General features: G+C 41.6%; 1 protein-coding gene across 3 annotated transcripts in view; it reads left to right on the forward strand.

Annotated features, from left to right (window-relative positions):
* The first annotated feature begins 2,469 nt into the window (after nt 1-2,469).
* Nucleotides 2,470-24,887, forward strand: part of LOC124275739 (interferon-induced protein 44-like) — a 28,851-nt gene continuing 6,433 nt past the window's right edge. Inside the window, exons 1-7 of one of the 3 annotated variants that reach the window (XM_046711388.1) lie at nt 2,807-2,828; nt 10,506-11,031; nt 11,555-11,610; nt 15,631-15,819; nt 17,871-18,014; nt 18,811-18,982; nt 19,783-20,911. In XM_046711388.1, the coding sequence (XP_046567344.1) occupies nt 10,509-11,031; nt 11,555-11,610; nt 15,631-15,819; nt 17,871-18,014; nt 18,811-18,982; nt 19,783-20,069 (1,371 nt within the window). In that variant the 5' untranslated portion in view covers nt 2,807-2,828; nt 10,506-10,508 and the 3' untranslated portion in view covers nt 20,070-20,911. Of the gene's footprint in view, nt 2,538-2,806; nt 2,829-10,505; nt 11,032-11,554; nt 11,611-15,630; nt 15,820-17,870; nt 18,015-18,810; nt 18,983-19,782; nt 20,912-24,887 lie in introns of those variants that run through there. The other 2 variants (XM_046711389.1, XM_046711387.1) reach the window with 2 other exon arrangements.

The following is a 24,887-nucleotide window of genomic DNA, read 5'->3' on the forward strand; positions in this document are numbered from 1 at the left end:
TAACATCATTACATCTCTTTTAATCTTATCAGGTTTGTTGGGCGGTGGGGTAGCGTAGTGGTTAAAGCGGTCGTTCGTCACGCCGAAGACCCGAGTTCGATTCCCCACATGGGTACAATATGTAAAGCCCATTTCTGGTGTCCCCCGCCGTGATATATCTGGAATATTGCTAAAAGCGGCGTAAAACTAAACTCACTCACTATCAGGTTGGTTTTTCCATATGAAATTAAAACACATTTTTAAAAGTCTTTCAATGACACATTTTTTCGGATTTGGTAGAGATGAGAATAGGTGGTTAAGCTTTGGTAGTAGAAGTGATTTAAGAACAGTATTTCTTCCGTACCGGGTTAAGGTACGAGCTGACCAAATGTTCATTTGCCTTTCAATCTGAGCTAGTTTTTCGTTGTAGTTTATTTCAACCATATTATCAAGATCAATATCGAAATGAATTCCCAAGAGCGTGAAGTCTGTTTGTGACCAGTCAAAATTCCATTCTTTACATATCTTATATCGGGATCTCTTTTTGGAGCCTATCCATATTAGTTTAGTTTATCTACGTTGACTTTTAAACCTGAAAAACGGGCAAATAGTTCTAAAGTACTCAAAACTGCATAGAGGGATTTCTCTGATCCGTCTGATGTAAGTGCTGTATCATCTGCGAACTGTGATAGAAGATATGCTATACTTCCAAGTTTAATCCACTTTATATTTTTGTTGTTCACGTAATCTAGTTTTTAAATTCCTGATATGGGGCGATGATTTCGTCCTCCTAAACGAATTGTTCTTATTTCCAGTTATTCAAAATTAATTTTTTATATCATTTGTAAATAAGCATTTATAAATTTGCGCCTGTGTTCATTTCTTCTCATCTTTCAAACTGTTGCATATTAAGTAGTTCTTACCGTGACACAGAATCCTCGCATAATATAATATTTAAGCGAGGTGGTTGGAAAATCAAATGATTAAGCGTTCGCTCGTCATGACAAAGACCCGGGTTCGATTACCCACTTGGATACAATGTGTGAAGCCCATTTCTGGTGTCCCCCGCCGTGATATTGCTGGAATATTGCTAAAATCGGCTTAATCTATAGTCAGTGACACGTATCGTAGTGTCCCTGACCAATTATAGCCTTAAACCGAGGAGATGCAGGAGATTTATAATAAGGTGACCAACTGGATGGATGGGTCAGGCTTGCAGACTTGGTACATGTCATCGTATCACAATTAATAAGTGCTCTTGATGTCAACCACTGGATTGCCTGGCCAAGACTTTCACATATTGCTGAGTGAGGCGTTAAAAAACAAACAAACCAACAAACAAAGCTTATATGTTTCGTTTATGTCACGGAAATGTTGCTATTATGGGATCAGATTTATCACTTAATAGTTATAAGTTCTTAGCATCACGTCGATACGTGTTTCTTAAAAGTTTAGTAAAATCATCTTCAAATCTTCTTCTATTAAATTTTCAATTTTTACGAGCATTCGCACAAAGCAAATATTGATGTTATGGTGTTTATAAAGGAAATACTGTATAAAAATATGCGCGTGGTTCGTTGACTGGTAAGTAAGGAGTACATCAGAAGCTTTCAAGTAGATTGGCTGATAAGACAGCCACTTTTGGACGCTCACCTGCAGGTGTTCCTAGATCCTGATGTAGAGAAATATAGCCTGCCATAGAGAATAAAGCGAAAAAAGAAACAGATGTATCCAGCTCAAATGATCTTTACAATCATTTAGGACGAAACAGTCACAGAAATTTTAATGTTTAGTTTGTGTACACATCGAGATGACGGGATCGAGCCCACCTGTGACCGGTTGTAAAAAGCTTTGTGTTAACTTTGTGTGCAGACTCTTTCAGTGTTGTCACAACACGTAGTGTACAGTACACAACCCTGTGCACTTAAAAGAACCCACGAATTCGTTGGTATATGACCAGATGGTGGCCACATGAATACGTGCAAACACCCAGTTGCCGGTACAGCAACGTGCAGTAAACGTGGACAAATTTCTGTGACTATGTGTCCCAGTCCACTCAGCTGTGAATGGGTACCTCGTAAGGATGGGAATGCCACACTAACTCGGTGCGCCTAGTGGCTGCAAGAGTTGTATGCTCCCAAGGGAGTTGAGATTGACAAAACGATTTGCCGTTGAGATTGACATCCAGTGATCGAGGGAAAAACAAAGCGCCTTTTGTACGATAAAAGATAAAAAATATCATTTTGGTGACGTTTCGTTTCTTTCGCCAGTGAGTTTATGTATGTATGTATGTGGGTGAAAAATCTTCTAGATCTGAAGAATGGGAGTGTCATAAATTTTAAGGTGTTACAATCTGTGGTTCATTAGACGAACTGCAATTCTATATGTTATTTTCAAATTGCATGCCTCAGATGTTTGGATAACATCAATAGAATCTGTTTGTGGCGGAAATAAGTCAAACAAGCCCTACAAAATGTTATAGTTATTCCCCTTTACCTCAGGCTTCGCTTTCCTGGAAATCACGTGACAGAAAAGTCTCGACAACCCTGCACAGTGAGGTAAGTAGGAGAGGATCAGTCAGACAGGCAGTCAGTGTGAGAATTAGTGGATGTGTCGGAGTGAGTGAACAAGACTGTTGAACTATTGTAACTGTAAAATCATTTCTGTTATTTGGATATCTACCAAGATTTGTACTTGGGGCTCCCAACCATGCTACAATGTGTTCAAAGTTCTACTTTCGCTATCAAACCCTGTTATCGACCCGAGACCGGGCCATTCATGAACAGTTTTTTTATCACTGATAACAGTCGTCAGTAGTGATCCGCTTACACTGCACGCGTTGACCTAAAGTAAGAATTGCCGCCCCATCGCCTATTTTTTGTTGTTGTTGTTTCTTTGTCGAGGTGCTAGTAAACTATCTCGGGTTGACGCAAGAAGGGAGCAGAAGGCATTCGGAATCGTCCTCTTTGAAAAAAACATACGAATCATGCTGACGTATAGGATTATCCCACGGCGACATGGCGAGTTGTTTAAGTGGCAAAGCAAATATCACATTTGAGTTCTGGTGATGCACTCATTTTAAATGTTATTTAGGTCATGTTGAATTTTTTCTCCAATGCAATGATATCTGACAAACAAGCATGTCAGATATCAGAGGTAAAATCATTTCTTGGCTCTGCTTTTCTGTTTACGAGGGTCGGTCAGAAAGTAGTCGGCCTAACTATATTCTCGATGTCCACTGTTTGAAAAGGTTCCATTTTATTTAGAAGGAATCATGAGCAAAGCCATATCCAACATTTCAAATGTGGGTAATGAGGTTAACGAGTTATGCTAGTCATCACAACATATTGGGGTATAATATTTCTGAAAATATTGCAGAAATGAAAAACAATCTGTCATTTGGTGCCTCTTGGATAACGGTATGTCCTCAGATAATATCGTATAAAATATGTACAGAATAAATTATGTCCTTATGATTACGTCATCTGAAAGGGGTTGGGTAGTGTCTTCATAACAAGCTCTTTCAGTAAACATCATGGGGGAGTCACTTTAACAAGCAATTGTAGTTTCAAATTGCATTTTTATGCACTTTAATATCTACGTTTGATTCTACAGGACCCCTGCCTATCTCAAACACACTAAATGTTTCTTACATATTTTGTGTCCTGAAGTTTGTGATGCATTTATTGCAGAGTTTGTGTTTGTGGGGGGTATCAAGATAAATAGCCAAACAAAATGGGCATCGTGGGGCTGGAAAATAGAGTAGTATTAACAACAGGGGTACGAGATCACTTCCAACAAAAGACTCTGTAAAGCTTTATTTCATTGATAAAGCTTTTGTCAGGCCCTTATCTCTCTCCGCTAGTGTGCATACCACTTTTGAATCCCCAGTCAACTTCCTGATCACTATGACCGGGAATCGGCACTTTCCTGGTCACTCGGTTATGTTGTTTTCATGTCAGTTATATAATGTTGATATGGCTTTAAAGTTAATGTCGACTTTTGAAATCCTCATCGTGTGTAACTTAACTTTTATCTCGCTATGTTTTGTGTGCATCGGGTATTATATTATTAAAATTAAAAATCACTTCTTACATTATAAGATGGAGTGCAATGAACTGCTCGAAAACAAATGTTGGTGTCGCCGGATGATAAGAGCGACAACAAGTGAGATAGACTGGTGGCGCTGGCGGTCGGCAGCAAAGCCAAACAGTACTTGGGCGGCGACCACACTCCCGATAAAATTCAGAAAATGCTTCCCGATGAGATTGATAAGCTGTACGCGAGATACGAAACCCGGCTTGGGGCCGAGGTAACAAAAAGTATAGCGTCGACCATGACGCAGATCTACACCAGTTTAGCGTCATACTTCCTTCCCATTCCCCCAGAACGTCGACTTTACCTGTGTGAAGATCTCGAGAAAGATCCGTTCATCAAACACGCTTTGAGCGCCGTCAGCTGTGTGTTGTACCACAAATACGGTATGTTTTGAGCTCCAGTGACGGCAGCGATCATCACAGCAAAGCATTGCCATTTTAAACAGGGAAATAATAATAATAATAGTATACAAGATGGCAACTGCCCAGCAAGAAATGACTCCGACTGCAACACAGGAGCAGGGGGAGGAAATACCAACACAAGTCACCAAGAAGAAGAACCCTAAAAGGGTCGCTGCCGGTAGAAAAGGTGGTTTAGCTAAGCACCACGAAAAATATTATACTCTGTGGATTGCAGGCGCAGCTGCTGCTGCCATGACAACATTATTTATGTTATATAATAAACCACAACCAGCACCAAAACCCACACCACAACCACAATTAGAGGTCAACCCCCATATTATGTTATAATTTAAAATATATTTTATATTATATACATAATGTTTGAAGGAAAAACATTCGTTAACGATGCATACCAAGCAACCGTGGTCGCCGGTCTAGCTGTAGGATACGCTCGTTTAACCAAAATGGTTCTCAAACAACTGAAAGATCAAACTCGATTTCGACCTGCAGGATATGGCCATGCTAATCATGAATTTAGGGATGGCGATGGCCACCAAGGACGTCCTCATAAAACAAGGAATCATAACGGAAAATATTTTAAAGTAAAATAAATATATATAGAATGGCTACGGTCGCTATGATGGTCGGCGGGGCTTTAGTCAATGCCCTGGCATTTTCCGGGAGTAATTACCTGTTCTCGAAATTACGAGAGTCGAATGGGCCGAGGTAGAATCGAAGCAAAAACAGCACGATATAGCCATGGAGAAATTACAAGCCGCGCAAACCGAGTACGCGAAAAAACGCATGCAGAGACTCGATTTCATTAACGATCAACTCGAGCGTGAAAACCATGCCGTTCGAACGTTCAAGAATGTCGATGACGCCGCGAAAGAATATTACCTGCTAACCGGTAAACAGCTTGAACCACTCGATGAACCCACACTCTCCCAGTATTAAGTGCCTTTCCCCGGAACAAAATAATAGAGAACTGATCTTCGTCGCACTGAGCCTAGCAGCGACTGTGTTAATTGGGAAACAATTTGACTAGATATTCATATGGATATAACAAAGATGAGACCCGCTCCATATATTTGTCAATACGTGCTTATGAGGAAAGCCGAGATTTGTGGTAGGAAATGCAGGACCGAGGGGTACTGTTGTTTTCATATGAGGAGTGTAAGAAATGGTTTCATGAACTACATGTGCTCCGTGGTATTGGAGTGAAATGCCATTACTGTTTATGTAGAGCCCACGGGGCGAACGTGGTCCGAAACCAACTTATTAACGACAAGAAAAAAGTGCCTCCTCAGAATGAAAATTTAAAAAGGCTTCATTTTTTTTTTGCCTGGGAGATAAGGCTGACGGAGTTACCTCCCTTACATAACTGGAGGCACAATTAGAGATTGGCTTGCATCTAAGTATAATAATGACCGACCTACAGTTCGTGCGATCTCCTAGAACCTCAAAACCTCGAGCAGCTGGCGGATGAAAGTAACCAAAATTATACCCGTCACCGATATCAAACCTCTGATCACTAGCAAACTAGAAGAGGAACTGAACGACCTGGGACGCTTCAAATTTCGATTCGTATTGAAAACAACACGGATTGATGGGGCCTATGAGTTTGCTTTCCCCATCAAAGGTGGACGAAAAAATCGTGACTCAACCCGAGATAGATGCATATTTCAACACCTCATTACAAAACATACAAGAATACCTGGATGTTGAGTACAGAATCGAAACGGTCTATCAAAGTATAGCTGACTACAACGCTGAAGTGGACCTATTATCACCACCCCTCCACATGTTGTAAACAAAATAGTAAAAAAAAAAAAAAAAAAAAAAGATGATTTTATGCACGCTTCATTTCTTTTACTCAGTTAATAAGGCAACTGAACACACAATTAGAGATTGACTTTGCAACTAAGTATAACAATGACTACTATTCGAGAGCTTAAACGGGTTGCACGAGAGCGAGGTGTAGTCGGTTACTCCTGATTGAGGAAACCTCAGCTGTTAAGATTACTCAACATACAACCCTCTCCCACTGTGAAACAACTCAACTCCAAGCGAAAGAGATGGGGCTGACAGGTTATTCCCGCCTGAAGGAAAGCCGGGCTAGTCGAACTATTGCATGACCCCGTACAACTCCTCCCACTGTGAAACAACTCAAAGTGAAAGAGCTGGCGTCCAAATATAATTTTAATTTGGCTGCGGTTTGAGCCTTCTTGGCGATTTGGATGGTTATCCACTCGCTGCCATTGTCAGCTCCGGGTTAGTGACCATGTCAAACTCCAGCGAGATGTTGTCAAGGGTGTAACTGGCCTTATCGCCGTTCAGTGTACGCAAGACCTTGCTGTTTAATGAGAACTCACTAAACGCGAGTTCGTAATCCAGCCGATCACCCAGCGCAGCCTGGTAAAACGGTGCGTGTCCTGTGAGCAACTCGAAGTCGACGCCGGGATCTTGTCGAGCTGGTCTTGTGCGAAGCCGTACCCCAAGCGCAACCGGGACGATTTACAGTTTTGTGAACAGATGCCTTGGTACACATCGTTATCGCGTTCGCCCTTGCTTTTCCAGAGATCCATGTAACAGTAAAACATGTCGCTGTCGTATAAACTCAACACCTCATTGCCGCTGATTTTGATGGTGGTTTTCTTGACGATGTCACGATCAATGTTCCGCACGAGCTCGTGTTTGTTGTTGCTGGAAGTCAACGCGATGTTAAACGCCAGTGGAACCGTTCCTGGAACGATAAGGTCATTCTTGCCCAGGTTGGGGAATTGAACCAACAGCGTTTGGTTTTCATCTATCTTGCTCGGATTATTGGTGATAGTAACCGACTGATGCACGGCTTTGAAGCCGAGAGGCTCTATTAATCTTTGGAAAGGATCTAACTTTCTTCCGTATTGGGACATTGTTATATACATGAAATATATAAGTTTAATATAATTAATATAATGGACATTCCGATGGATGATTTGGGCGGTGGTGCACTCGATGATGGGGATTACGTTGGGGACACCTCATTCATGGGCGACACTGTTAGCAACAAACTATTAAAGCAGACCATAGACGAATATTACAACACATTGAGGCGAGATAAAAATTCTATGTCACTGTTGGGACGAGACTATTCCAAGTTCAAAATTGACAACGAAGGTCGCTGCGATTGAAAGCTCATCCAGAGATTGATCTCATGAGCAAACACATGAGAAAACCGCTTGCCTTGTCTACGCTAGCCAGTCGTCATGGTGGGCAACTGATCCGCAACGAATTAAACATGCAAGATTATGGCGGTGCACGACCCAAACAACTTCCACCCAAAGTAGTTCGTGATCTGCAAAACGTCAGGGAGGTCAGCAATGCCGGAGACGTCAAAGAAACGTTGGACAGCATCGAAAAACTGTTAGACACTCTCAAGGTGACTGGTTTTTCAACATCACGCTCGGCTCTCCCTATGTGTTCACAGAAAACAAAGAATACTACCTAAACAAAGTTGGAAACAACAGAACCCTGTTTGTGGCTTACATCCAGACGCCTAGGCGCAGTGTAATCATCAGTTCATTCTCGAGTATGGCAGCCCACATGCTATCGAGTAAACCCGGGTTTGCAAAATTAGGGGTTGCAGGTGGTGTCTGAATTCGAAGGTGTGACCAACATCCTAGAAAGTCTACCGACGAATTCCACACTGGTCATCCAAGTCTACCTCGGTGAACCATCACGTTAAGTCGAAATCGTGAAATGAATCAAACTCCGGTGGGCCAAACAACATCAATATCACGTTTGCTCTGTTTACGCGCGGGTGAACGTCGATTCCCACACCAGTCTGCAGGGAGTGACCGTTTCCGTGGAAGACACAATATCACTCACCAAAATTTTCCTACCTGACAACATACATCTCAAGGGGTTGAAGTGCACACCTGAGAAATTATCAGAAAAACAATTGGAAACTATTTTATAACATTTTTATATAGACGATGAACAATCATCATCCCAACGTCACACTCGGTGATTTAGGAGACACGGAGGGGTTCGATCTGCCTGGTGAGGAAAACACATTGTACGTCCTACATTTGAAAGACAACGTGTACGAGCGGGTGTCGTTTATCAATGGTTTATCAACATAACCCTCTCCGCACCTTACATCTCTTTAAACGAATATAGGTATGTATCTGAAATTATCAGAAACATTTTATTTTCACCCACGTCTTCAAAATTAAGGGTCGACTTACCCGATTACGAATTGTGTTATATAACTATGAAACCAGACGCCGCACTCTTCATAGAAGGCTTTCGCAGAGCCCCTGAAGAGGGTTCAAACCAACAACTTTTACCTGGGTTGACAATACATTGGGATGCCATGCAAACAGCCGCACGTTGTCGTATCGTCATACAACTGGGATCAGAACCCTTACTGAGATTGACACCCCCCAATGGGTTTCATATAGTCCAAGATTTACCTATTAAATTTCACCTATTTTCCTTTACGATGATCTAAACCTTATAAGGCTCAAAGACATTAACAAGAAATTAACGCAAAACCAATTAAATTTTATCTTATAATATATAATGCACAAACACTGGATGGGGCTGACCCAGTCGTAGAAGAAGTAGCAAAAACACTGGAAACCGTAGATGGGTTTCATTTGAGACAGTTATGTGACATAAAACGCCAACTAGAACAAGGTCGCGACAAACAGACAGCATTATGCAAGCAGTACCATAGAGCTTTCAATTTAGTGGATGGGGCTGATACCGCCCTTATGATGACCAGCATGGGATTAGGAGCGGTAGGTGTCGGTTTGTTGACCACCATCGTAGCCGCACCCATAGTGCTAGGTATTGAAATAACAGCTGGAGCGTCAGGGTTGGTGGGGTTGGTGTTTAAGTTTGCATCCCGCAGATTACATTGTAAAGCATTGAAACACGACAAAATCAGAATTCTAGCCGAAGCAAAGTTAAACACAATAGACGACCGTATTTCCACCGCACTCACTGACGGTAAAATCTCAGAGGAAGAATTTCGTTTGGTCCTCTCTTAACTCGCAAAATATCACAGAATGAAACAAGAGATTCGGTCCAAGTCTCTTAAAAGCACTGCCATCAGTGAATACGAGAAAAAAAAAGTACATAGAACAAGGGATACAACAAGACCAACAAGCTTTCATTACGAAAACCAAAGAAATCATAGGAGATTCACATTAAATTGTTTCCCTGAGATCAACATTGTATAGTTTATTGATGTTAAGTCTATCTTCACCGTTTTCCCAGGCTGTACGAAACCTATGATATGCAGAGGTGAGAAGAATAATGGGGTGTGTGGCCCGTGAGCCACCTGGAGGTCGCCAGTGTAGATCGGGATCGCGAAAGGCGATGAATTCGTAACCAGGAAAGTGCCAATTCGTGGTCATAGTGACCAGGAAGTTGGCTGGGGATTCAAAAGTGGTATGCACACTTGCGGAGAGAGATAAGGGCCTGACAAAAGCTTTATTTATGAAATAAAGCTTTACAGTCTTTTTGTTGGAAGTGATCTCGTACCCCTGTTGTCTATACTACTCATAGCAAAACTAATTTGCTTGAGGTTGACAGATAATATGTACAAAATAAAACTTAAAAACAGCTGCATTTGTATCATTTTCTAGGTGAGACCGACTACCTTTTAACCGACCCTCGTAATAATGTAAAATTAAACGATGAACGGGGTTGACTTTCAAGACAACGGAAAGATTATTTCTAGGCATTTAATCTCCTGAAAACCAACAACGTGTACAAATGTCTGGGATGATAACATATACATATTGTTTGCTATGTAAGAGATCAGGCTGACATCACGTATCGTTGACTTTTGCTGCAGGTCCTTATTTGTGATATATAAATAGACATGTACATTTAATGTAGACCTCATATTCCCGTACCCCCATCCCTTTGAAAGCACTGTCCCGAGACGAGATCCCTTTGCCACGGACGCTTATTTCGAGCACAGAATACAATTATGCATGGCTAATTAGTGTTTTACAACATCAGATCATGGAACGAACTTTGACGAAGAAGGATCAGAAACAACTGAAGAGATGGTTAAACGCAAGGAAGGACTTTGAACTGCTGTACAAGGCCTCCCGTGATGGTTGTTCCAACACCGCCTTCCACCAGAAGTGTAACAACAAGGGGCCTACAGTCACAGTCTTCTATAACACGTCGGACTGCGTGTTTGGTGGCTACACCTCGGTCAGCTGGGACTCTGCTAATGTCTACAGGGTCGACCCGACAGCATTCCTGTTCCGTTTGTACTTCAAAGGTTCCAGCAGCCCTAAAAAATACCCAGCAACAAACGGCACCAATGCAATTTACGGACATGCTAACTATGGCCCTACTTTTGGGAGTGGTCATGACATTTACAGTTTCAATGCGACTGTGGCCTTGAGCGGTGCATCCTTCCCACTCAATGGTTCTTTGGCTCCTGGGAAAAGCTACGTCATGGCGGGAGACAATGCCGCATCACTGGCCTGTTCCAGTCTCAACTGCTACGATGTGGAAGTCTACAGTGTTAAAGGTGGGTTTGACAGATAGTTTGAATGTCAGGAGTTGTTGTCGACCAATGACGATCGGGGTTAGAATATGTTTTCAGCAACCCATGACTGCTAACGGGTTCGGGTGATCAGTTTCGCAGACTTTGTTGATGCATGCCATTGTATGTCAGTTGTGAAGGTCGATGTTCATGTTATTCCTCAGCTGATTGTCTGGTTCAAACTCGATTATGTTGCAGACCACCGTCACATAGCTTTAACATGGCTGAGTGCAGCGTTAAACAACAGAGTTATTGTCATAATACTTTATACGAGTGACTAAATGGTCAGAATTAAGAATTGGTTGATTGTGTGTCATTAGACCCTGGCGTTGTTGACCATTACCCACAATTACAGTAACTGAATTTCATGGTTCAGACTGGATTAGGTCCTTCCCGCCTGCATATACCTTGAAGATTGCGGGGGCGAAACAGCAAACACGTTTATTGTAATCGACATGTTGTTGCTTTATTTATAATATGATTGAAAGATGCACTATAACTTTTACAGATGGAAGCATTATCAACGACGATCCATGGAGACAACTCACAGAATGTAAATCAAAGGTAGACTGCAGTTTTCCACGTCGGAACATATTTATTTTGTCCACTCAATTATTGACATTACATGATTAGCTCCCTTTGAGGAAGCTATTGCAGAATAGTTTTCGATCAGACAAATACGTATTAAAGCTATTCGACAAGACAGGCTTATAATTAAATGGTTCTGTGTTTGTGTCTCCAGCCTGCATATTCTGACTGTCCACAACCTCACAGATTATCTAACTCCCATTCATATATTGGTAAGGGTACTTCATGCCTATTTTGGTGACTTAAAATACACTTTTCAAAATAGGAACGCACAGGCCAAAAGTAAGAACGTGTATTAAAGGAGAATACTAACGTAAACAAAACTTTTCAAAGAGGTAAAGGCATTCTAAACGTCACCTTCCGTGATTAAATTTGAACTTAAAGTTCACAGTTCACAATGGCTCTCTCTTTGATTTTACCTCACAACTTAACATTGTCTATGGATTCTGAAGCAATAATAGTCGACGGTTGCTGATATCATTTCTGAAATGGATGTTGGACCGTATGAATACGATCCGATTATACATCTTGCAATACAATGTTCCAGTGAAGATGAAGAAGAATCAAGCGAAACGAAGCCACCGCTTGATGTCAAAATAATTTTAAAAAGTAGACCATATACTTTATCAGAAATATCATTTGTCAGCAAAATGTGACACATTCCAACCAGCACACCCACCCCTATAAATGAATGACAAGTTTCTACGAAAATATGTTTTTGAAATGTGATTGCAGTTCCCTTTGTGTCAAATGTGGGTGTCTGGGCTTAAAAAAATATAATCATAATTTTGACGGGAAAAAATAAAGAAATTATCAAAAACAAACAAAGATTAAAGAAAGAAAAATACAAATTGCACTGGAATTATTTTGTCGTAAAAAAAAAAAGGATCCTAGTTCTCATTAATAACGTATCAAGTTTCCATACAAGATCACAACCTTGTCGAGCAGAGATAATATAAGCGACGCAGATAAGTTATTCCCCGAAAACTGGTGAATTATAAAATACTAGTCAGGGCAATGTATATTTCCTTAGGTTTTGCTTACGTAAATAGTTATGGTGCTCGGTCAAAACCTTAGAAGACATCTTGTCAGCCATTGAAAATACAGAACAAATTTAACGGCACACACTACTGACAAATAGCGAGACTTATGCCGACGTGCGTAATTGGACAAAATAGAAAACAGTGAATGTAACAAGTACTTCATGATTTGCCGTTGTATTCTGCAATGTTAAATTTCGGGTCAGATTGCAGCATTTAGGCATATATAGCGAAACATTTTCAAACTTATATGACATCGCTTACTGATTTTGATAATATATATCTCATGAACTGTCCCAGTATTTAGTGTACTCAAATGTACGTAAGTAGATTATGCTTGAACATGGATGAAGGGAATTCGACACACAGATGAATGTATGTAGTGTTGTCATTGTCAGCATTAATTCAGTTTACTCACTGCACGGTAGGACACAAGGGGGCGTCCAGGTCAGTATCTGGTGACACCACCCCTTGTAGCCGTCACTGCTCGACACCGCCTAGGGAGGGATTTCACAAGTCGTTGGATTTTTTGCTTGGGGAATTGTTCATCATTCTTACTGCAATGCTTTGGCAAGTTCTGTAAATGTCTGAGGTTTACGGACGCGTCGATCAAGTTCGTCCCACAGGTGATTGGTCGGGTTCAGATAAGGTGATTTTGAAGGCCAGCGAAGGACACATTGGCGAGATAGGCACCTGTTACACGAGCTGTGTGGGGTCAAGCGTTGTCGTGTTGAAACAGTTCCCTCTGGACGTTAAAAAGTGGGAGGAGGTGAGGTCGTAGGATTTGGTTGATGTAGCCATTTGCTGTATGAGAGTGACTTGAACCACCGGTAGATCTGATCTACCCGTGTAGGACATGTCGCCCCACGCCATGACACTTTCCCCACCAAATCTGTCATCTGTTGGGAGTGGACCGCCTCCGTGGTGTAGTGGTTAGAACGTCCTCCCAGAGAGCGGAAGGTCGCTGGTTCGATCCCCGACCGCATCATACCAAAAGACATTAAAATATGGTACTTGTTGGTCCCTGCCTGGCGCTCGGCAGTAATGGGTACAACAAGGACTGGTCGGCTCAGAGTCAGTATAATGTGTCTGAGTGGGGTAGTCATGCTTCACTGCGGCATGGTATCTCAGTGGGCTAGCACTATAAAACCAGCTTAAGTCTGGGCTAGTACAAACAACCGCGCATACACATACACACGCATGCACGTCGTCATATGAGCGAAACATTCTCAAGCATGACGTAAAACCCAATTTCACCTCCCCTCTGTTGGGAGCAGTTCGGCGCAAAACGTTCCGTATCGACGTCGATAAACTCGTCGTCTCCATCCCGTTGTTGTAGAAGGAAACGCGATTCATCGCTGAAACAAACACGTTCCATGCGTTCCCCGGGCCCCATACCTGTACTCTGTTGCACCATTTGACACGTCGTTGTCGATGTAGTCGTGTCAGCTTTTGTAGATATGCTCGAATTCCCTCTTCTCTCAGACGATTTCTGAGAGTTCTTCGGAAATTCTTCGAAGACCAGGCACCTGTACTGCAGTGTCCGTTGCTGTAGCAAGTCGGTGACGAAGGTGAAACACCCGGCCCTGAGCAGGAATGGTCACTCTTGGTCATCCACTTGGTCTGGGAGGATCTTGCGTCGAATCGAAGCGGGTAAACAAATGTCATAATCGATATATGGTGCTGTGGTGGACGTTGAAGTGTCTTGCAAAGGCAGACTGGGACTCCACTGCTTCCAAACGTCCAATGGCGATATTTCGGTCAGTAGCATTCAATCTCAGCATTTTTTCTCCTCGTTTACGTGAATTTCGTAATGAAAGGATGAATGTGGTTTGGCCTCTTTTAGTTGATGTCTCCGCTCATGTGTCCATCACATTGCATGTGCATTACGATTACAACGTTTCCGGCGTGCTCTTTTCATGTATCGTTTTCATTTGTAATGACTAACGTTTAGAAACACATTCAGGGTTGTGCTTGCGCTCAATACACAACAACCACGACATGATTAACGGGATTCAAACATACAAATCGTTTTAATGACGATTGCTATCAAAATATTTTGAAATGAACTGCTGAAAACGCCTATGCGTTTCCTTTTTTGAATAGTGTATCTTTCACTCCTAAATTGGTAATGACAAAAGCAACGTTAGCACATTTCACATCAACCTGAGAAAGTATGCCCAACATCTATAACATACATGATCTATCTGGAGGTCAACCAATAAATACTGCAATTAGGATGTTTGATTCCTTGGTTTTAGAATGTTCCTTCAGTAGCCCATGCTTGTCGAAAGAGGCGACTAACGGGATCGGGTGGTCAGGCTCGCTGACTTGGTTGACACATGTCATCGGTTCCCAATTGCGCAGTTCGATGTTCATGCTGTTGATCACTGGATTGTCTGGTACAGACTCGATTATTTACAGATTGCCGCCCTATAGCTGGAATATTGCTGAGTGCGGCGTAAAACTAAACTCACTCACTTATCCTGCCAGTTAATGCAAACAACGACACTGTTCTAAGGGAAACTGCAAGACAACGACTGTATGGTTATCACATCACTAAATGTATTAAATATTGGACAACATTAATCTCTATGAACAATAACCGTCTACCTATATACCGGGAGTACTAAGGTCTCGCGAAGTGCCGTGACCTGCTTACGGACCTATACCCAGGGAACAGTGGGTTAGCCTTGGGGTTAACGCGTCCGCTCCTCACGCTGAAGACCCGGGTTCAATTCCCCACATGAGTACAATGTGTGGAGCCCATTTCTGGTGTCCCCCGCCGTGATATCATACTCACTCATTCATCACGGATTCTACAATTATACGCTTGTTACACTTTACCCCCATTTTATCATACGCATAGTGATATTGATTTTGTTGTGGAATGCGTGTCATTTTTAATAAGCTATTACTCATCTTGCACCTACTGACATCAATGTCTGTGCTTCAGGTTCTGAAATCCGAGATCGAAACATATTCCCCCATCGATGGGGTGAAGGTGGGACGAGTCAATATTCTACTGGTGGGGGCGGTAGGAGCCGGTAAGTCCAGCTACTTCAACACCATGAACTCAATCTTCAGAGGTCACGTGACTAGTCAAGCCTGCAGCGGAAGTGCCGAACACAGTCTTACGACGCATGTGAGTCGTTTTGTGATATTTGTGTGTGAAAGTTTCCGCCTTGTTCATGAAAAGAATATTCTTACAGTACTACAGGAGAAAGAAAACACAAAAAGAAAAGTTTCCGTAGACTTCCTTGTCGTGGTGACCTACTAGAATGCAGCTTATATCAGGGTCCCGATCCACAAAGAATTCGTAACCTTCCGATCTGTCGTAATTCAATAGTATAACATAGGCCTACGAATGTCCAAACACTACGAACACATTCTGGATCTAACACCATATCCCACGCATCTTCACGAGGCAAGGGAGGTAACTAAGAAAGTCAAGTCTTTTTAAGGCGTTAATGATGGAGCGATTATATACTGAAAGCCATTAAAAATGCAATTTGACATTCATACTTTCTTTACTCACACTAATTTCAACATATATAAACCTAACTGGCAGAAATGTTTTAAGTGAACATCTGTGAATAATTTCATCTGAAAATGTCCAGTCAACAACATCAGTGACGCAACAACGACATCACACAAAGGAGTGGTCACTTGCAGTCAATATCCTGTGTGTCCACCGTGCACTGCAAGACATGCTCGCAATCTTTGGGGCATTGAAAGACATACATTTCTCAGGAACAGCTGTTAGATGGTCTGCAGCCTCTGATGGTCTGTGGTCTGATCATGACACCACCCCCTCCAAAACGATCATGTTCAAGGACACAGTTTGGCGCAAGTCTTTCACCTTTACGTAGATAAATCTGTTGACGTCCATCTGCAAAGGATAAGTTAAACCTGGATTCATCTGAAAAAATGACATCTGGGCATGTCCTGTTGCCAAGATTGGCCCCATTTGCTGCCCATCGCTGTCTGGCAAGTCTGTGGCGATGCAATAAGGTTGGACCACGGTACGGTTGACGACACCGGGTGTTGAAGGCAGCAAGGGGTCCTTGCACCTTTTGGGCGCTGAAATGACGTTGACTTGTTCCAATTGTCCTCCCTGCCTAATCATCAGCTGTTTGGAACCGATTTCGCAAGTGTTAAACTCGGATATTGCGGTTTTATCCAGCTGTTATCACAGGTGGTGCACCAGGTCGCGGACGGTCAGCAGCACTTCCGGTAGCCCGAAAACGTTGTCTGAGTCGACTTACAGTGAATGGATGCACATTTAAGTGCCTGGCAATCATCACATCTGAAGCACCTTGGCTGACCATACCGATAACCTGATTCCTTTCGTTTTGTGTCAAGTGTGGCATTTTCTCAAAGTGATTGAGTTCCACAATTCCTTGTGCTTTTACAGGGCCTGAGTGCAGGTAATGCATGTGCACAACGTGTTTCATGAATGTGGTTGTGTTTACGAGAAATGTCAAAGGTTCAGTTTTAAGTATCAAAGTTCATGTGAGAGGAATGCTCCGGGACTCGAACTCGAAATGGGCAAGAATAACAGCCTTTTATCCCTACATCCTCTGTATCGCAGGAAAAAATCTTCAATAGAACTTTTGTAAGTTTCAGGACAACAAATACCAATTGCGTTTTTAATGGCTTACAGTATAGTTTTGCTGGAGACAAGTCTATGCATATTCCGAAATTGCTCTAATCCCTAAACCAAAATTTTCCGTAAGTAACGTAGAAAAAATTGTTCCCGTACATTATTCAACTTTAACAACATCGCTGGACAGTTGTCCTACTTGTTAATCAGAACCATCATAATAAACGTGCGTTCGATCGACAAACCTGAAATGGTGAAAACTACGTGTACTCGTAGTAACCTGGAAGATGCTATATATATATAAATCATGTGTTCTCTTGACATTGTTGTTGACATATTTTATTGATGATTCATAGATCTATGAGAAGCGGGATTATCAAACCCTTTGATAGATATACATATTTAAATGTAAACTCATTTGCTAGATTTATTAATCTTTAATTATTCTTTCCTCATGTATGAGTATAACAATTATAAAGTTTTAAATTAAGTTTATTGGCATATCTCGATAGATCCATGTTTGCGTTATGCACATGAACATAGTGTAATGATACCAAGGGCAGGAAACTCTGACATGTATTTTCTCTTAGTATCGGAAGTATAAAGTGAGATCCCCTGAGGGTAAACCACTCAAGTTCCGACTGTGTGACACGAGGGGCCTAGAGGAAGCCCAAGGAATGGACGCGGCTGATGTGGTAGCCATATTGGATGGACACCTTCCTGACAAATATATGGTACTTCATGACGCTATTTAGATAATAGATCTCGCATCATCGATACAAAACCCAAACAGAAGCAAATGATGATCAATGAAATGACTAGTCAAATGCCTCGGTTGGTATAGGTATTCCATGTTCGTCCAAATATGTGTAACTTAGTTCGTTTTAGTTAAATTAATCCACAATTTATATGCTACCCTAAATCCTTATTCAACATATTTCTACATAACGTTTAGTATCATTTGACGTCCCTGTTGATACGTGAAGGTCTGGAACATCGTCCGCTTCAGGTATTGGTATTTCATGCAGATCCATTCACGACAGTATGCTTTCGAAAACATATATAACAGATCTTATTTGTGTATTAATACTGTCATTGATCAATAAATGTTTACTTATATGGTTAAGTCGGATCATTCGTCATCATTCGCCCCATTCCGTAATAGGTATTCAGTATAACACGAGTGGGTCACGAATGATTTCGGTTCACAGTAGGCCCCCGGTGACTGTGCCTTGGCTATTTCACAAAACACTGTACCCAGGTGCTTGTGATTCTGTGGTTCGGTCCATAGTTTAATATGTACAGTCTATGATGGCCCTGTGATATCGGGATGGCCTTATGGGAAAAGCGTCTGCTCAAAACACTGAAGACCTTGGTTTGATTTCGGATTTTGTTTCAATGTGTGAACTTCGGGTGTGATATTACCGGAAGATTGCTAAAAGCGGCTTAAAATCATACTCAGTCACTCACTCTGTAATATAAGAGCACGCAGACTATGTTTGTTTCAAACCCACTGTTTTGTGTTCCCAGTTTAACCCAGCTCTATCTATTTCGCCTGACACCCCTGGATACAAGAAGACCCCCAAAACACAAGACACGATACACTGTGTGGCATTTGTCATTGATGGCTGTTCCGTAGACGTGTTCCCGGACAAAATTCTGCAGAATATGAAAGCTATACAACAGAAAGCCAACCAGAGAGGTAAACAAACTCAAATATTTTTGACCCACGAAGAGGCCAGAGTTAGAATTGGTCTTCAGATGCCAACCCATGCTTGTCGTGAGAGGCGACTAACGGGACCGTGTGGTCAGGCTCGCTGACTTGGTGGACACATATCATCGTATCCCAACTGCGTAGATCGATGCTCATACTGTTGATCACTGGAATATATACTGACCGCCGCCACATAGCTGGAATATTGCTGAGTGCGGCGTCAAACAACAAACAGAATTTAACAACTTCAGACGGTGGAAATTGGAATTTCATTTGAAACTGTCTTGAGAAACCTACTACTACTCTTGCCAGGAGTCCTATACATGTACATGTAGATATCACGCTGTGTCATTGCGAGTGGTACTACTGTCATGTGAGAGCAGCTGGGAAGTTTTATACGTGAATTGTAAGACCTGTTTGAAGGATCTTCTCTTTAATTGTAAGACCCAGCGTAAATAGTTGTATTAGTATCATGTAAATGTGATATTTTATGTAGCTTAAAGTTACAGTGCTGTCACCTGAATCTAACCGTAGCCTAACATGTTACATGTATATATATATGTCTAGTGTTCTCAACGCGACTGCCACGTTGTTTCACTGTGAGGTATTCGGTCGCATTTTAATTTATTTATCTATATTTTCTTATTCATTTCGTTTAGACCGTGCAAAACTTATTTGGCTTTTTCTCGCTCAATCAAATCTGTATTAATTTCTTTGATATATTGATTTTAAATATGACTCACCAGGGAAGTCAAAATTAGTTCTGTTCTGAATTTTATTCTATGCAGGTATACCACAAGTGGTCATCTTGACCAAGGTGGATAAGGCCTGTCCACATGTTGAAGAGGATCCGGGGACCCTGTTCTACAGCCCTGCAGTCAGCGAACTGGTGGAACAAGTGTCCCAACTCATTGGTCTGCCCCGTGCCCACGTTCTGCCCGTGAAGAACTACGAGAAGGAAATGGAGTTGGTGGATGACGTGGATGTTCCTGCTCTGATCAGCCTCCGTCAGATGCTAAGATTCGCTGATGACTATCTCTACAACTTCCTGGATGAGGATGATAAAGATGAATAAATATATGTTATTCATTACTCCATTTGGTCATAAACAACCAGACCAATGTACCGTTTTTCTAATCGCAAAAATGAAATATACGTTGTCCTTTTCACCCCTGGCTTATCTCAATGAAGTAGCACCGTTTTGGGAACACAGCTAGTACATGAGATTTATGGTTGATCATGATGAGAACACATTCGATGTAACCTACAAAATCAAAACTTGCCTCACCTTTCTTGAATCCAGCAATATAAAGTGCTACTGCTTTAAGTATTCGGTTCAATATATTTGTATATCTATCGGATATAGATATGACTTTATTTAATCTACAAGAAGTCACGCTATGTCTTCCCACTTTTGATTAAATGGACAGCTGGGTAACAGATCGCATCTGAGATTCAGAGAAACGAAACTTGGAACAGTGTCAATGTTTTTCCGGGAAACATTCGGTTCCGGTCAGTTATGGTGACAAAGACCCATAAACGTGACATGCCTTTTCTGTACTGAGGAAATGAGACAACTTGTGTATGTGAAAATTCCTTTCATTTGGATGTGATAGATGTGTGGTTTGTTATCGCTTAGATGTCGATTGACTATGACGATGGTGCTGAGATCACAACTGACGATTCTGTTGACATGGCCTCAATTTTATATCATCAAAGGAGCTTACTATCTGAAAATAAACAGAATCATATGAAATTACGTAAAGCCTTTTGGTTTTAAAGTTTGTAATTATTGTTTTTTCTTGCATGACTATTCAAGTCAAATGTATGGAAACTGCCAGTAGGTTTCGGATTCCTTTGTTATTGAAAAGAGCTCGATCATATTGGTTTGAAAAATAAAGGTTTCAGAGCTTGTAATACTGTAAAAATAATTTGTCAAGCGACTGTGCAACCCGAGCCGCCTGTGTGCCCTGAACATATAGCGGGCCATTTGAGACAAACCCTACCAGTGGGTAACTACGTAAGTCTGTGGAATATATTCGCCAGGAAGCTTGTATGCTTGTCCTTGATCTGGTGGTCAAGCTCTGACACCTTGTATCATATCAACGTTGCTCATAATATCATTCACCAGTTTCTCTTGTTGAGGAAGTCTCGGAAGACCCGGGTTCCCCACAATGTGTGAAGCCCATTTCTGGTATTCCCCGCCGTGATATTGCTGGAATATGGCTTAAAGCGCGTAAAACTTCACTCACTCACTCACTGACTCACTCACTCACTGGTTACATGCGGAGTTAAAAGACATAACACATTTTAACATTTTGAAGATATTTCGAAATTTGCGGAATAACCTTCTAATGTTATTGCTAATGAGTCGCTTCGAAAGTGGTATGTGACCGTAAAATTAGCAAGCCGTTCACATCGTAGGAGAACTTTGAACTATCAAATGTAGCAAGTAACACTTTACTTTCAATCAGGGATTGTGTCTTGGCAGGACCTGGTCATCACAGTCATTGGTCTCCTCGGTCTTCCAGGTCTTGGACGATCCTGCACTTCACCGATGGCAAATAACGTCCTTCCTCGGCTAATAACCGCGTGGGTTAATGTTCCGGTCAGCATCGATGTTGCCACACGACATCATTCCTGCGTCATGCATGCTCATGACTTACCCATATTCGTATATATTCGGAAAGTCCTGCCACGTCAGGAAAGGTTAAACTGTAGTGCTGTCGCCTTTTAAATCAGTCCCAAAACCTGTAGTGCACATACTGAAATTAGGAAATTTATACCCCCAAAGTGCTTGGCGCCAGCGCAACCCGTGCTCATACGACCCACAGCTTTAGAGATGAAGTATTGATGCATTTTACCTATTTCTAAGTAGATGTTGAGAAACTCACCCTCGGACAAATAATCTATTTTTTAGATACCCGATACTAAAGGCTTTCGTCCTCTAAATTCAATTTTCATTTTTTCAAGATTCAGCCTTTTTAAATCAATGAATAAATTCATTTATAAATTTGCGCCTGTGTCTTCTTATCTCGTAGACCTTCGCATATTTAGTAGTTCTTACCTTGACACAGAATCCGCACACTATAAAATGGTAAAGAGAGTTATATGGAAAGCCAAGTGATTAGGCTTTCACTCGTCACTCTTAAGGCTTGGGTTCGATTCCCCACATGGACACAATGTGCGAAGCCCATTTCTGGTGTCTCCCGACGTGATATTGCTGGAATATTGCTAAAAGCGACGTGAACATACTCACATACGAGTACAAGTATCGTAGTGTTCCTGACTAAGTATAGCCTTAATAGAATATGCTGGTAAGAATTGGTTTACAGCACCCACGCTTGTCCTAATTTCTAAAAAGGTGACCAACTGGATTGGATGGATCAGGCTTGCGGGCTTGGTTGATGCAACTCATCTTATCCCAATTAAGGAGTGCTCATGATGTAAACCACTGGCTTGCCTGGCCAAGACTCAGTTGTCTACAATCTGCTGTCATAAACTGATGCGCAAAGAAAGTACACAGGTTGTGTTTCTCCCAATAAGATAAAAATAACAAAACCTTTTGATGAAATGGAAAATGTATGTTGAAGCACACTGCAATACACGTGTTTTATCAGCAAAATGACATTGTAACAATAAACAGCGATGTAGTGATGACCACTGCAGGCGGTTCCTACGATGCTGGAAGGTCAAGGCCATTCCACGCAGCGGTCGGTAGGCCCATACATGCCAGCAGGAGGACGTCGTCTTGCCACTGTGAATCGGCTTACGCGATGACCCAATGATGTGGCTTCTGATGACGTCACCGTCAACATCCAGTTGCGTAGTTGAATAACCCGCAGATAACGATCCTCTTGGGGTGTTGTGACTCTGGAACGTCCACTTCTGGGTCGATCACATGTCTGGCCTGTCGTACTGAAACGGTTAAACAGCCGAATTATGGTTTGTATTTTGCAACCCAATGTCCTTGCAATATCGCTGTTGAAAGCACCCATTTGTGTCATTCCTTTGGCCCGTTCTCGTTGCGCCGACGTCATTCTTGGCATTTTCTCGTGAGATTTCTGTCAAGTGATTGTTCAGTCTTCACGACAAACAGGTTTTATACTCTCTGTCAGAAAAGTGCAGGTGCATGGGACAATAATCACAATTTTACAAAAACTCGTCCAAAACACGTACAAATGTTTTTGGTTGCATTTTGGCAAATGAAACATGATGGTTGCGTTCTATACAATCAATGTTTTTCAATAATTTTATTAGTTAGAACGCATATTTGGGATTGCAACAACAATTACACCTGTGTACTTTCTTTTGCTCGTCAGTATATATTGCTGCGTGAGGCGTTAGACAACAAACAGACAAACAAACAAAGTATATGTTTATGTCGCGGAGATGTTGCTATTGCGGGATGCGATTTATCACTAACTTAATAGTTGCATATTCTTAGCATCACGCCGATGCGTGTTTTCTTAACATTTTAATCAGATCATCTTCAGATCTTCTGTTTTCAAATATTTATGTTTACAAGCGGAAACAAATATTGATGTAATGGTGTTAATCGAGGACATAATGTGTAAATATACGCGTTTCGCCCTCTTGTAAGGAGAACGTAGAAGCCTTCATGTTGATTGGGTGAAGAGAAAGCTCTCACACGCTCACCTGGGGGTTCCCAGATCCTGACGTGACGTGAGTGAGTGAGTGAGTTTTCAGCAATATTCCAATAATATCGCAGCGGGGGACACCAGAAAAGGGCTTCACACATTGTACCCATGTGGTGAATCGAACCCGGGTCTTCAGCGTGACGAACCAACGCTTTAACAACTAAGCTACCTCACCGCCCCGGCTCAGTGAAGAATGCGGAAAAAGAAATGATTATAATCTCCCTCTAACTCAAGAGGGATTACCATAAACATAAACATAAAGTAGTCATTGTTTTGATATCTATTTAAAGACGCATTTGTGTCTGTGTACACATATGAGATATTCAATAGAATAAGAGTGAAATATCTGATTAAGCTGAATAATGGATTTTAACTGGTTATAATATGTGGTTCATTAGATGAAGTGCAATTCTATATCTCATTTTCAAATTGCATGTCTTAATTGCTTGGGTAACATCGATCAAATGTATTTCTTTGTTCCCTGTAGCAATCAAAATTAAATTAAACATCTTTCGTGACACAAAACAATCAAATATGCCCTACAGAGCAACTTCCCTTTTCCTCAGACTTCGCTTTCCTGGAAATCACGTGACAGGAAGTCACGACAACACTGCACACAGTGAGGTAAGTACGAGGGGATCAGTCAGCCAGACAGTGTGATATTTATTGGGCGTGTCAGAGTGAGTGTACGAGGCTGTGGAACTATTGTAACGGTAAAACCGTTTCTGTTATCTTGATATGTACCCAGATTTGTAATTGAGGCGATCCGCCTAGCACGTTTTACTTTCGACCTTGTTATCCATTCGAAACCGGGCAAGTCATGAAGTTATTCATCAATTAATATGTGTCGTCAGCAGTGATCTGCTTATGCTCCATGCGATGACCTAGAAAAGAATTTTTGGCATACTGCCTATTTGTCTTATTTATTTAATATTTGTATTTTCATAGCGGGACGGGTATGTTCATCGTGTGAAGACGAATCGAAAATATCCGGGATAGGTGGGAGGTAGGAGGTGGGAGGTGAAGGCATTCAAAATCGTCCTTTTTGAAAGGATTACGAAACATGCTGACGCAAAAGAGATGGCATAATTTACAATAGAAGCAGCATGAATATTTCTGTAAAACAAATTGATGCCTGACTTCTGTGCTTGCATTACAATAGTTTAACTGTACCAACCCTATTTCTCCAAAGAGAAACGGAAACTAGACATTCTATTTTTCGACTTCTTACC

Source organism: Haliotis rubra, unplaced genomic scaffold, assembly GCF_003918875.1.
Source record: "Haliotis rubra isolate DU_JTF1 unplaced genomic scaffold, ASM391887v1 Scf202, whole genome shotgun sequence".
Lineage (NCBI taxonomy): Eukaryota > Metazoa > Mollusca > Gastropoda > Lepetellida > Haliotidae > Haliotis > Haliotis rubra.